The sequence below is a fragment of the Alexandromys fortis genome, unplaced genomic scaffold, assembly GCF_014885135.2.
Source record: "Alexandromys fortis isolate MF-2015 unplaced genomic scaffold, M_Fortis_MF-2015_v1.1 scaffold_23, whole genome shotgun sequence".
Classification (NCBI taxonomy): domain Eukaryota; kingdom Metazoa; phylum Chordata; class Mammalia; order Rodentia; family Cricetidae; genus Alexandromys; species Alexandromys fortis.
Window position 1 is genome coordinate 6,555,737 of NW_026067907.1, and position 13,863 is coordinate 6,569,599.

At 48.4% G+C, this 13,863-nt stretch overlaps 1 protein-coding gene across 3 annotated transcripts in view; it reads left to right on the forward strand.

Annotated features, from left to right (window-relative positions):
* Positions 1 to 13,802, forward strand: part of Sytl3 (synaptotagmin like 3) — a 63,087-nt gene extending 49,285 nt beyond the window's left edge. For all 3 annotated transcript variants that reach the window (XM_050136042.1, XM_050136043.1, XM_050136044.1), the window contains 7 exons: positions 1,664 to 1,842; positions 3,665 to 3,767; positions 8,806 to 8,976; positions 10,327 to 10,432; positions 11,174 to 11,279; positions 12,242 to 12,447; positions 13,555 to 13,802. In XM_050136042.1, the coding sequence (XP_049991999.1) occupies positions 1,664 to 1,842; positions 3,665 to 3,767; positions 8,806 to 8,976; positions 10,327 to 10,432; positions 11,174 to 11,279; positions 12,242 to 12,447; positions 13,555 to 13,664 (981 nt within the window). In that variant the 3' untranslated portion in view covers positions 13,665 to 13,802. The remainder of the gene's footprint in view (positions 1 to 1,663; positions 1,843 to 3,664; positions 3,768 to 8,805; positions 8,977 to 10,326; positions 10,433 to 11,173; positions 11,280 to 12,241; positions 12,448 to 13,554) is intronic.
* Positions 13,803 to 13,863: the final 61 nt, after the last annotated feature.

Genomic DNA, 13,863 nt, shown 5'->3' on the forward strand with positions numbered 1-13,863 from the left:
GGTTGATTCAAGTTTACTGCTCGGGTTTTTGTTTGTTTGTTTATTTGTTTTTTAACAGATTTCTGTAGCAGCCCTGGCTATCCTGGAACTCACTGAAGACCAAGCTGGCCTCAAACTCACAGAAATCCACCTGCCTCTTCCTCCTGAGTGCTGGGATTAAAGGTGTGCACCACCTCCACCTGGCTGCTTGCTCTGAAGTTCTATTCTGGCTCCAGAGAAAACAGAACTGAGTCCCAGACAAGGAACTGGTTGTAGGGTTATCAGCCGCCTCCAGAGAACTCCATGTGGGGCAAAGTCCCTCTCCTGGACTGAGTTCTAGGCAAAGGACCTTTTGAGGTTTTCCCAGTCTTGGGCCTCGAACCTAGAACACCTTCTGCTTTGTAGGCGAGTGCTTTATCTCTGAGCTACAGTCCCAGCACAAATTTTATCGTAGTGACTAGAATTCTTCAGCTCTTTCCTTTTGCAGCTTACATCTTTTGCCCACCCCTCTTCACATCTCCCGTCTTCGTTTTCCACCCACCCTCGCTCGCTCACTCTCGCTGCCTCCCATCCCGTGTGTCTTCTTTGAATGTATACCGGCTAAGGTTGCTTTCCATCTGACCGTCACAGGGTATGGTCAGGCGACATTTTTCTGGGGCTGGGTGTGGCAGTGCTCTCTGTATTCTTGGCATTAGTTAAGGCAGGTTCCCGGCCCTTGGAGTTGGTTTGGGTTTTATCTCTCTCTGCCAGTTATGACTTTCTGTTGTAGACTTTCTTGCTTTCTTTTCCGGGAGTTCTGTGGTGTGGAGAAGCAGGTTGGGTATGAGACGCAGAAATTATTTAGTGATCCTCTAAAGGCAGCACTGCATGGCTACTCACAAATGGTGGCAGTTGTCTAAGCAAATTTAATAATGATGAGATGACCTAATCTTTTAGGCACAGCATCCTGGGATGCAGTCCTTCGGGTATCACTTAAGCTTAGAGTGTGCTAATATCTGAAGGTGCTTTCATTTTTATTTTAGGTGCCCATAAAACTTAAAGATAGGGCTGGAGAGGTGGCTCAGAGGTTAAGAGCACTGGCTGCTCTTCCAGAGGTCCTGAGTTCAATTCCCAGCAACCACATGGTGGCTCACATCCATCTGTACTGAGTGAGATCTGGCGTCCTCCTCTGGCGTGCGGGCATACATTGAGGCAGAATGTTGTATACATAATAAATAAATAAATCTTTAAAAAAAAAACCTTAAAGATAATTTATTGTCTTCGCACAGTCCGCACGAGTCATTCTGTGTAGGCCTCTTCCTAACTGTCTGATTCTAGCCTCGGTCACTTAGTCTCACTGCTGCCTTATACACACCGTCCAGCTGTGGGTGCCATCTGGCCCAAGAGTTACGGTGACAGAATGGCACATGAGCTAGTCCACGTCATCCCGGTGACCCACGGTAAAGATTGGGTAACCTTTATTGCCAGGCAGAGACAGAAGGAGACAAGGTCTCCTGAGGATGCCTTGTCACCTTAGGAGTCACCAGGTGGCAACGTGGGTTAGCAGCGGGCATGCTGGGTGCACATATCAGCTTAGCGAGAGTTGGGAAGCATGCTCTGTGTGAATTGTGACTTACCGTGAGAGCAGAATGGCAAACTATTCATTAACCGTGAGTTAATTTATTATGTCTGCCATTGATTTCAGGGAAGCTTAATTAGTATTAACAGCACCTGCACGGAGATGGGGAATTTTGACAAGGCTAATGTCACCGGAGAAATCGAATTTGCCATTCGTTACTGCTTTAAAAACCGTTCTTTGGAGATACACATCAAGACCTGTAAGAACCTTGCCTACGGAGAGGAAAAGAAGAGGAAGTGCAACCCGTAAGTTGTTGGGTTTTGTTTTGCTTTAATTGAAGTTTGTCATCACAATATTGGATGTGTTGCTGATGCAAAGGTGAAGATAGGTCGATAGAGGATCAAGGTCCTGTTTTATAGACCTGAGCATATATGGGAATTTGGATGCTCAAGCACTTGAGTTGCTGTAACAGATGGCAAGAGACTGGATGGCTAGGAATTAGCTGCAATTTATCCTCACAGTTGTGGATGCTGAGAAGCCCAGGGGCTGACAGAGCTGGTGTCTGGTGAGGGCCAGCTCCTGGTTCACAGATGGACACCGGTGCCTGTCAGTCCATGGGAGAAGCAGGGAAGGGCAGCTCTCTGAGGACTCCATTCTAAGAACACAGATCTCATTGAGGGCCACCCTTCTACCCAACCACCTCCAAATACAATCACATGGGAGTTAATTTCCAACACACAGGAGTTGAGACTTAGGGGCAAAACATTCAGTGTGTGTCAGGGAGCTCTAGCCAATCAAGGGAGAGAGATGATGCCCAGGAAAGGGTGTTGGAAGGTTGATTTCATAGAGGAAAACCAAAATTAACATCAGAGGTCCGCCTGCCTCTGCCTCCCAAGTGCTAGGATTAAAGGCGTGTGCCACTAAGTCAGGCTTCCAAATAGTCCCTTTTAATTTAAAGAGATGGAATTTGGCCTGATTATTAAAATTGACAGCATGCATACAGGCTGGGGATGTAGTTAGCATGTACCCTGTCATGTATAGTTCTGTGCCCAGTGCATATGTGTATCAGGACTGTAGACTCTAATAGCAAAAACTAAGACAGAGTCTTTCGAGGCTAATGAACAGTGATGATCAATACAGTACAATGATATGTAGGGAAATGGAGGGATCAAAGCTCCATAAGCGGGGGAGGGGATCAATCTCAAACAGCATGCTCATGAGGGGACGAGGTGAGTTAGAGAATACAGGTGAGCCGTTTCCCTTACATGGGTTCAGAAGTGGGATCTTTTGTGGGAAAGAGTATAATCTTTGAGGTCTCCGAGCCAAAGCTAAGTGTGAGTCATGAGTTTCTATTATCCTCCTTGGTTCTGAGGGTTCAGGGGTAGCAATGGGTGGAGGTGGAAAGAGGGAGTCTGGCATGTACGTGGAACATCAGGTCATGTGGTCATCATGAAGTGGGAAATGAGGAACAGGGACAGATTCTAGAAGTAGGACCCGAGAGTAAGGCCAAGGTGCTTTACCTGCAGTCTTGAGAGAATGCAGCAGGGCTACACACTCAGTGCTCAGCCAAGCTGCGTGAATCCGAAGTTCCTCATACTGCACTGAGATGGCTCACGTTGAGGACTGTAGGGGCATGTCCTGGACAGTAAAGGGCTTGCTCCGCAAGTATGAGGACCCGAGTTTGGATCCCAACATCTGTGTAACAAGCTATGCATGGTGTTGCATGTCTGTGATCCCAGTGATAGAGAAATGGAGACAGGAGGAGGCCTGGGGTTTGCAGACCAGACAGCCTAGCCTAGCCAGGGAGCTCCAGGTTCAACAAGAGACCCTATGTTGTTAATAACATTAGTAATAATAATAAAGCAATAAGGTTGAGGGCAATTCAGAAGGACATCAAACATCAACCTTTGGCCTCCATGTGAAGGTGCTTACATTCTCTCTCTCCCTCCCTCCCTTCCTTTCTCTCTTTCCCTCTCTACTCAAGTCAGGATACAAATCTTGCCCATCAACTCAAGCTCCAGCAGGCAAGCAGGCCAGAAAACCCACTGATGCTACGTTGTACTCTCCTGAACTCTCTGCTTACCCCATGTTGAGTTCTCCCCTTGTTCTTCTGCCTCTGCCCACTAGGTACATCAAGACCTACCTGCTGCCTGACAGGTCATCCCAAGGAAAGCGCAAGACACAAGTCCAAAAGAACACTCTGGACCCAACTTTCGAGGAAACCTTGAAGGTACTTGTGGGCCACACATTCCTGAGTCTTCCCTATCCCAGGCTGGGTTTAGGGTCAGAGGTCAGTATGCCTCTTTGAAACTCTTGAGTCAGTTAAATATAATTGCAGACATCCATACATTTCATGTCAATCAGTGCCAAGTTGATAGAAGGCAGACATCAGCCTTTGTACTCTGCCAGACTCGGACACAGCTTTGGATTAATGATTTCTAAGAAGACACAGGTCTCAAACTAACAACTGGGCACAGAATGACTTGAAAGACTGAACATCAGAGAGGTGTTCTCCAGCAGAGGGTCCCAAGAGTGATGTTCCTGGGTTTTATTCTCCACAGAAGTATTCTTTATTAGAATAGATGAAAACCATAGGTTTCATTTCTTTTTATGAAAAAAAAAACAGTTATAGGACTAGGGAGATGTCTCAGTAGGTAAAGTCTTGAGAACCTACATAAAGCCAGACTCTCAATGTCCTACAGCAATATGGGAGGTGGAGACAATGGAGTCCCTAAAGTGGAGGCAAAACAAAAGACTCTGTCTCAAACAAAGTGGATGGTTGTTCTCTGATATCTAAAGGTGCCCATGCAAGTGCCTGTACTTACACGTACATCCATGTGCAGATATATATCCTACATACCCAATATACAAACCCTTCATGCACACATCATAAACATACCCATCATGCACATATTATAAACACACCCATCACACACACATCATATAGACACCCATCCTGCAATCCATTATACGCACCCATTTTTGCACACATCTTAAACACACCCATCATGCACACATCATAAACACACCCTTCATGCATGCATTATATACACACCCATAGTGCACACATCATATATATACTCTTTGTACACACATCATATACATACCCATCATGCACACATATTATACACACCCTTCATGCACACATCATATACACACCCTTCATGCACACATTATATACACACCCTTCATGTACACATCTTATACACACCCATCATGTGCACATCATACACACCCATCATGTGCACATCATACACACCCATCATGTGTACATCATATATACACCCATCACACACATATCATATACACACCCATCATGAACACATCATATACACACCCCTCACACATATACAAAGACATAAAAAATTATAAAGGAATTATTTAAGTCTTCATTTTCTGTGCTACTAAGAAACAGAATTATGCTTCAGAGCAGAGCCGGGCCCTCATAATTTCATTTGAAGTAGAGGAAGTCCTAGCATGGGTTGTGACTGTTCCAGCCAGATGGGCTGCCTGGACCTGTGGAAACCCCAGCCACAACTGGCAGCTCAGAAGCCCTGCTGTCTGGCACTGGCAAGGGCTTTGTCTGCCTTTCTTGGCAAGGAGTAGCAGTCAGGGGCCATGTGGGGGCTGGCACAGAGCCTTGAATTCATTAAATAATAATAATAATAATAGCCATTGTTCCCTGGGCCTCTCTCTGGCCAAATGCTTCATGTACACACTGAGGATGGTATTAGAATCTCCATCTGCCAATGGGAAATTGGACTTGGGGAGGTCAGGAAGCTTAGCAGGAACTCACAATGGAGAGGCTGTCCTGGAGAGTTCATAAGGGTTGGAATCCCCTGTTCTGCTTTTAAAGTGCAGATTCTGACTCAGCAGGTGTAGGCAGGGCCTGAAGTCTCTGTTCCCTCAGACTCCGCTCTGCTGGCCACCCACGTGTGGGCCACTGCCGCCAGTCTGCAGGCTGCTTGCTTGCTGGCACATTTTAGGTTGATATTGAAATATTCATCATAAGTCTGATAAGGTATTTTATGTAAGACTGAGGAGGCTCAAGAAATGAGGTGTGAACTATTTTTAGATAAGTGTTTAATTATATAGTTCAGTTTATAAAAGTCTTTCTTGCCTTATTTAAGTTACCTGCGCGATGTCAAAGAAATCACAATCATAGTCTGTTAGGCATGTTTTAGGGTCTTAGGGGATATTTTAGATCTAGCTGAAAGAATAATGTCTTAATTTTATAGTGTTCTAACACAGACCAAACTTATTCTTAAACTCCTGCAGGCATGGTGGTGCAAGCCTCTAGTCCCAGCACTAGAGAGACAGAAGAAGGTAGATCTTTGTGAGTTCAAGACCAGCCTGGTCTACATTGTGAGTTAGTTCCAGGTCATTTGGTTGGTTGGCTGGTTGTTTTTGAGGCAGGCTTTTTCTGTGTAGTTTTGCAGCCTATCCTATAACTCACTGTGTAGACTAGGCTGGCCTCAAACTCACAGAAATCCACCTGCCTCTGCCTCCTGAGTGCTGGGATTAAAGGCGTGTGCCACCACCGCTTGCCAGGTTAATTTTTTAAAAACCTGTGGTAGGAACCTTGCAGTTCACTTTCCTCTGGGTCTGGTATCCAGCAGGCTTGTAAAACCAAGGGGAGATGGCTGTGAGAGCTACCTCCAGTTGGTTTTGAGATAAAAAATGTGTGTTGATGTAATCAGGGTAGAATGTGACAGCCTTTCTACCCTCGTTGCGTCTGTCTTATAGAAGTCTGTGTATCAAAACTGAGGCTTGGGCTAGAGAGATGGCTCAGCTGGCAAGGTACCTGACACATAAGCCTGAGGACCCAGTACCCACATAAAAAGACAGTTGTGATACATGTGTGTAACCTCAGTGCTCGGAACTAGAAACAGGAGGATCCCTGGAGCTCATTGGTCAGCTAGCCTAGTCAAACAGCTTTAGGCTCAACTGAGGGATCCTGTCTCAAAAAAAAAAAAAAAAAAAAACAGAAAACAAAAGGAAAGCAATTGAAGCTGACATTAATATCAATCTCTGATCTTCATATGCCTGTGCACCTACACAAATAATATGCTATAGCACACACCATACCACATACACACACGCCGCACATGCACACGCCACATACAGCATACATCACCCAACACACACACACATACTGCATATAGCACACACCGTACCAGACAGACATGCACACACGCACTCCAAACACACACATGCCCTACACATACAAACCATGTACAGCATACACCACAGACACACACACACACACACAAACACACATATAGCATACACCACACACACACACACCATGTATACATACTACATACAGCGTGTACCCCCACATACACCAGACATACAAAGTTGAGGCTCTAAAAGCCACTTGCCATCATTTTCTGGACAGAGTGTTTCTTGGGGCCCTCTGGACTTGGAGAGGTTTCTGACTCCTTTTGAGACTCTGGGAATCAGAAAGGGGATGGAGACAGCAGATTTGGTCCTTGTCTGTTCATGTTCTCTGAGCTGTTAAAGTGTCAGACCCCATAGTCTACAGTAGCCTCAGGCCACTGATGCAGGCTTTAGAGACATAGTCCCATAAGGTAGTTCTTGTTCAACACAGTAAATTCATTATTGGAGGAGAACAGTCCTGTTTATCAGATAGGGGTGAGCAGCCAGTGAGGACCCAGGAAATGTCCTCAGGCCTGAGTGTCCCAGGGAGACCCACAAGGGGCTGCAGAGGGAGCAGTTAGGGAATGGCCTCAGGTGACACTGAGGACCCACTGCACCACGGGCCCTGTAGCTAGCTCTTCTTGGAACAGCCTTATTTCTCAGAGGGCAGCAAGCCAGCCCTGTGGTCAGGCTTGTAACCGACTGCTCCTGAGGAACGGGAAAGGAGGAGTCAGCAGGATGGTTTAGTTGTCTGTCTGACAGAGGGAGAAATGGAACAGGGCGCTTGGGTGTAGTGCCTGTACCTGTAATCACAGCGCTGCGAGGCAGAAACAGGTGATCTCCGAGTTAGAGGCCAGACCGGGTGGGCGGCACAGTGAGTTCCAGGACAGCCAGTTACACAGTGAGACCTCGTCTCGAAAACAACAACAGAAAGGAAATAGGGATTTGGAAAGCAGAGAAAACGGAGCCAGGGGCTGTGGAACGGGAATGTGCATGCTCAAGAGTGCTTGGAGCCATGTCACGTGGAGCCCAGAGGGAAGAGGAGATGGTAGGATGGGGACAGCACCCATCACCACCACCTCTCTGCTAATTCTCTGTGACGGAAACCGTCACAGCATCTCCGTCCCCATTTCCTTCCCATCTTGTCCCTCAAAGGGAAAGAAAGGCGCCGAGATGGGAAAGAGGATGCAAAATCCAGCCAGACTGCCCACGTCCCCTCAGTGTGAGCACGTCTGCTCACACCATGCCACGAGGCTAGCGCTGGCAGGAGGGTGCAAAGGTTAGCAGGGAGAGCTCAGGGCTGGGTACGTGGGTGGCGATGCCACTCACTGCCGATGCCCCACCACTGACCGAGGGGGGCACTCCTACCTTCTAAGTGACTCACGGTATTGACCTCACTTGTCCTCTTGGAGGCCAAAGGTGCCCGTACAGGACAAGGGCCCAACAGCTTGCTCTTTGTAGCCATTACTGAAAACGTACAGTGTACAGACCAAAGCCTGGGCTCCCAGAGGCTGAGGTAGAGTGTTCCGCGTGGCACAGCCTTCAGGGGCCATGTGTCACCTACATTCCTGATCTCTGTCCCCACATCCCACCCACAAGTATTTTCTATCCACGGTAAACACACTGCTCTGGAATCTCGTGCCTTCCTTTCTTTGTTTGCTTGCTTCTTTATTTTACTGCGTTACTGGGGATGGGTTGTAGGGCTTGGTGTGTGTCAAATACATCTTTGATTCCCAGCTATGGTCCCCTGCATTTAATAAAAAAAATCAAAAGTCTGGTTTTTAGTATTTTGGGATAACACTGGCTTGGGGCAGTGTAGTCCTGTATAAGGGTATGTCATGATTTGGTTTCCCAGAATCCTGGGCTAGGCAAGGACTTTCATCCGAGAAACAGGAAAGGGTGATGGGTGAGAATAGGGGTGGGAGGGGATGAGAACTGGACCGTGTGGAAGCTCAAGGTGCTTGGCAAGCAGACAGCGAGGTTCAGCTTGGCCCACCCTGACTACACCTGGACTCTGGCTGCAGCTGAGTCCCAGGGCTCAGCCTACGCAGGCCTGGGGGTGGTTCTAGAAGACCCGGCTGACAATCTTGTTCTTGTACCTGCAGTATCAGGTAGACCTTGCCCAGCTGGTGACCCGGAGGCTGCAGGTCTCTGTGTGGCACCTAGGTACCCTTGCCCGGAGGGTGTTTCTTGGAGAAGTGATCCTTCCTCTGGCCACATGGGACTTTGAGGACAGTTCAACCCAGAATGCCAGGTGGTATCCACTTCGGGCCAAGGTGTGTGTTTTGGGGCTGTACTTTGGGGGGCTGCATTTTGCGGGGCTGTATTTTGGGGGTCTGTATTTTTGGAGCTGTATTTGTTACCTTTCTGTTGCTGTGAGAAAACACCATGACCAGAAGCCACTTAACAGAGGGTATGTTTTGGTTCTGGTGTGTGGTTCCAGATGGATAGAGTCTGGTCATGGCAGGGGGGACGCTTGGAGGTCACACCTCAAGGGCAACCCTGTGGAAGTGGATTGAGGTTCTAAACTCTCAAAGCCCACCTTGGTTGACACACTTCCTCAAACAAGGCTCCACATCCTCAAAGTTCTGTAACCTCCCCAAACAGTGCCACAATTAGCCACTAATAGTTTAGATTCATGAGCCTATGGCGGGACATTTGTCATTCAAACTACACAGGGTCTGAGAGCAACTACACACACACACACACACACACACACACGCAGCATGGAGGTGGCTAGGACATCTCTGACTGGCTACCATAGGGTCCCGCCCAGCCTCCTTTGGCGAATGGGCCAGCAACAGAGTGCCAAGCTAAGTCACCTCACGGGAGTAGCACAGCACCCGGACACTGAATGGGGTATGAATGTCAACAAGCTGCCATGGGGCTCTGGCACCAGGCTACTCGGGCTGGGACTTGCTTTCTAGACTTTGAGTGTCCCTGCCCCAGTTGACACTGAAGGGCCTGTTGAATGTTTCAGTGCAGATGGTAGCTGGCCCAAGCAGGCTTCCAGAAGTCCTGGGTACCCTGAGGGCAGCTTCTCGCTTCTGGTGGCGGCAACCCTGACCTTCCCTCCCAGCACACTTTCCACACACAGACGGAGGGCTGTCAGATTCAGGACCCTCTCCTCTCTGGGCTTTCCATTCACTTTCTGGTAGTCACTCAGGACCTGAGAAGTCACTTCTGAACGGTATCTCTACAGGGCTAGACCACGGCCGAGCTATCATGTAAGGTTTTACGAGCAGTTTGCCACTCTTTCTGCCCTCAGTGCCCAAAGGAGGCGCTGGCATAGAAGGGTAGCTCCAATCCTTACCGACCTAGAGCGGGCTGATGGACGGAGATGAATCTTGAGTTTTCAAGCCCAATGCTGTCCAGGCCTCCCTGGGGCCACACTGTTCCCAATGGCTTCTGACATGCTAAGGTAGTGAATTGCTCCTCCCATGCTGAGGGGCTGAGGTGGCAGCAGCGAATCTGGAGAGACAGAGGGCTAGTCCACCAGGCACCCCCATTCCATTCTTAGGCTTTGAGAGGGTCTATCGGGGTGGGGTGGGACAACCTGCATGGCACAGGTGGTTTTGAGATGCAGGGCCAAGATTCTGCTTCTGAGCTCTGCCTCTCACCCTCAGGCTGAGAAATACGAAGAAAATATTCCTCAGAATAATGGAGAACTTGCTGTTCGAGCCAAACTGGTCCTTCCTGCAGGGCCAAAAAAGCTCCAGGAGGCCCAAGAAGGTGAGTGACCTGCAGCCCCCTGAGCTTTTGTTTGTGTCACTGTGCCCAAAATTCAGAGAGGAGGCAGTCTGAGGTAGGCAAAAGACTTCCCACTGCCCACTGGCCCCACATTCCAGGCCCTGTACATGGGTGACCAGAATAGGCGAGGCCTCCGGTGCACACTTCATCCTTCCTAACCGCCATTCTCTGGTGGCCCTGTTGAAGAGGGGGGCCACTGTAGCAGCACACATGGGGAATTCAGGAACCAAGACTGCTTCTAGGGCCCTGGGAGCTGGAGGCCGAGAGAGGTCAGGATGGAGTGGGTGAAGGGCAGATCCTGGAACTATTTAACTTAGATAATATAAGGAATGCAGATACCGAGGGTAGAGAAGGACACGGGAGGACTCATAAACGACAAAGGGTCGTTCAGTGACTTTGGCAGAAATCGGAGCTCCCAGGGCCAGCAGTGTGTACCTGCCAGAGGTTGCCAGGACCTAGCTCAGCAGTGTATGGCTCCCTTCTCAAAGCATGGGCTACAACCAGCTTCACAGCTTTCTCGCCATGGTTTCTCCGGTCCTCTGTGGAACAGCCACCTTCCTGGCATTGTACTGGTTCTTCCATTTTGTCTGCCTCAGGAAATGTGTGGGCAAAGCCAGGGAGGCTGTGGGTCCTCTCAGGAAGCTACCGCTTTCTGATTGTTGGTACTGTACACTAACATATCAGGAAAAATATGCTTAACCCGAGTTCTGACTTCCCTTCCAGGCATGGGAGGTCAGCTATCGCTTAATGGTCAACTTTGTTTGGTTGTGCTGGGAGCCAAGAATTTACCCGTGCGTTCGGATGGTACCTTAAACTCTTTTGTTAAGGGGTAGGTATTAGATATCAGTGAGTATATGCTGAGCATGGTCCAAAATCTGTAGGAAACACCAAAAAATATAGACCATTTGAACTCATCTTATTTAGCTTTCCTATGAAAATCTAAAATAGTGCTTGCTGGTGAGATGGCTCAGTGAATAGAGACCTGGAACCAACCACACAGTGCAAGAACCAGCTTCTGCAAGTTGTTCTGTGTCCAACACGTGTGGCATGTACACTTGTTTTTACATGCATGCACATACAAAATAACAAAGTAATTAGATTAAAGAGAAAATTGAACAAAGCACATTTTAAAGGACCAAGCATTCCAAGAGATGAGGTTTGGTTATGCCTGGCATGGCTGGGAATAGCGCATTTTAAACAGGAACCCAGACCTCGCCAGTTCTTGATAGACCAGTAATCAGTTTTGAAATTGAGTGTGAAGTTCAGTTAGCATTTCCCTAGCTCAGCACTTGGTCTTGCATTAAGCATCACATGGTCACTCTGCCATTCCAGCCACTACCGGTGTCCGTGTCCCCAGAGGAAAACACTAATAAAGGCGTGAACCCCAGTCCCTGAAGCATGGGAAAAAATGGTGGCTTGTCAGGATAGAACCCCTTGCTACTACTGTGTACGCCCTAGGACAATTTAGCTTTTCTGAATGTATCTTCCTGAGACTGGAACAAAATGAAGCCATGGATATACAGAGATCTGGTCCCTCAGCATTGGTTTAAATGGTGGCGTGGCCGTGAGGAGAGCTCACAGCGAGGGTCACGTCCCACAGAATTCTAACTTACCCTAAATACCCGAGGTGGGACACAGCCCTAAAAGGAAATAGGAATTCTAGGGAGGAGACAGGCCTCGATCCTAACCCAGTTCAGGGTAGAATGGGCTTAGGTGACAAACGATGGGTACCAATGAAGAAGGGGGTCGCATGCTGGGCTGTGGCCTCAAGCTTCCTGTTTCCTTCTTCAGCTGCCTCACTCTGCCAGACCAGCAAAAGCTGCGTGTGAAGTCCCCGGTGCTGAAGAAGCAGGCTTGTCCCCAGTGGAAGCACTCTTTCGTGTTCAATGGTGTGAGCAGCTCTCAGCTGAGGCAGTCCAGCCTGGAGCTGACTGTCTGGGACCAGGCCATCTTTGGCATGAGTGACCGCCTGCTCGGGGGAGCCAGGCTTGGTACAAGTAAGTCTACTTTGTGGCTCTATGTCTCCCACACTTTATCGGTGAAAATCACAGATTTATGTCCTTAGTGACTGCCCGACGTGGGCACCGATTTCAACAGTAGACGATTTGGCTGGCTTTGAAACTGCCCTGTCCCGTCATTAATGGGGATCCCCAAATCCAGGTTTAACTACACCAGAGAAGATAATACCACCAACTATTTCTGCAATTTAAATCAGATTTGGATCAGCTAAAGAAACAAAAGCTTCAGGGTTCACAACAGGCAAGGGACAGTATTTACTTTTGTCCTGGTGTCAGTCATAAGAGGATTATTTCCTTAAGGAAAATATCTCAGCCCGGCCAAACATACATCTGGAAGGACGTCACTGAGGGGCAGACAAGGGCACCATTCAGCACAGCTCACCCCAAAGGGGGCTGCTGGCATTGTATGGACAGTCTCCTACTGGGAGTGGGCAAGTTCTGTACTCTCAGCTCGGCTCCCACATCTAAGACCTCCCCAGGCAGCACCAGCAACTCTCGCTGACCGCCAGCTAAGAACTACTAACCGAGACTGGAGTTGCATTCCTTAGGATGCAAATGTTTCAGAGTAAACCCTTCCTCTGAGAAATCTTTTCCGTGAAAAAACAGGGTCCCCAGCCCACCTTTGACCTCAGAATTAAGGTCCATGACTCCCACTGAGAAGATCTGGAAGCTTGGAGTTCACTTCCTCTCCTTTAGAGCAGCGTTCTCAACCTTCCTAACGCTGCAACCCTTAATACAGTTCTCATATGGTGACCCCCAACCACAACATTATTTTTGTTGCTACTTCAGAACTCTAATTTTGCTGCTGTTATGAATCACAATGTAAGTATTTGTGTTTTCTGATGGTCTTTGATGACCCCTGTGAAAGGGTCACACCCCTCAGGTTGAGAACCACCACTTTCAAGCATAGAATTCTAGGCTTTAGAGACTCCACTCTGAGGACACCCCAGCACATACTATCCTCACGTCTCCTGTGCAGGGGTGTGGTGCCTCTTAGGGAGAGAAGGGGCTTCTCTTTAGCGCCCTTCTTAAAGGCTAGGAAGGGGAAAGGGGCGCTCTCACCCACCGCCTACTATCTCATTGCAGAAGGAGGTGCTGCGGGTTGTACGGACTCCTGTTCACAGTCCAAACTTCAATGGCAGAAAGTCCTGTCCAGTCCCAACTTATGGACAGACATGACCCTCGTCCTGCACTGAGGTGAAGCCGAAGGCCAACAGATCATGGCGGAATCTGACCCACCGGGGCACCAGTAACCGACTGCAGTTGTGTGGTTTTGGCCACTTGGGGAGGTTACTGACCAGAAGTGTCCTGATTTCAATAAATGCTCAGCAGCAGCCTATGGCTCTCATCATTAACAAAAGTTCTGTGCTTCGCGAGTGTCTCAGAGAAAAGAGT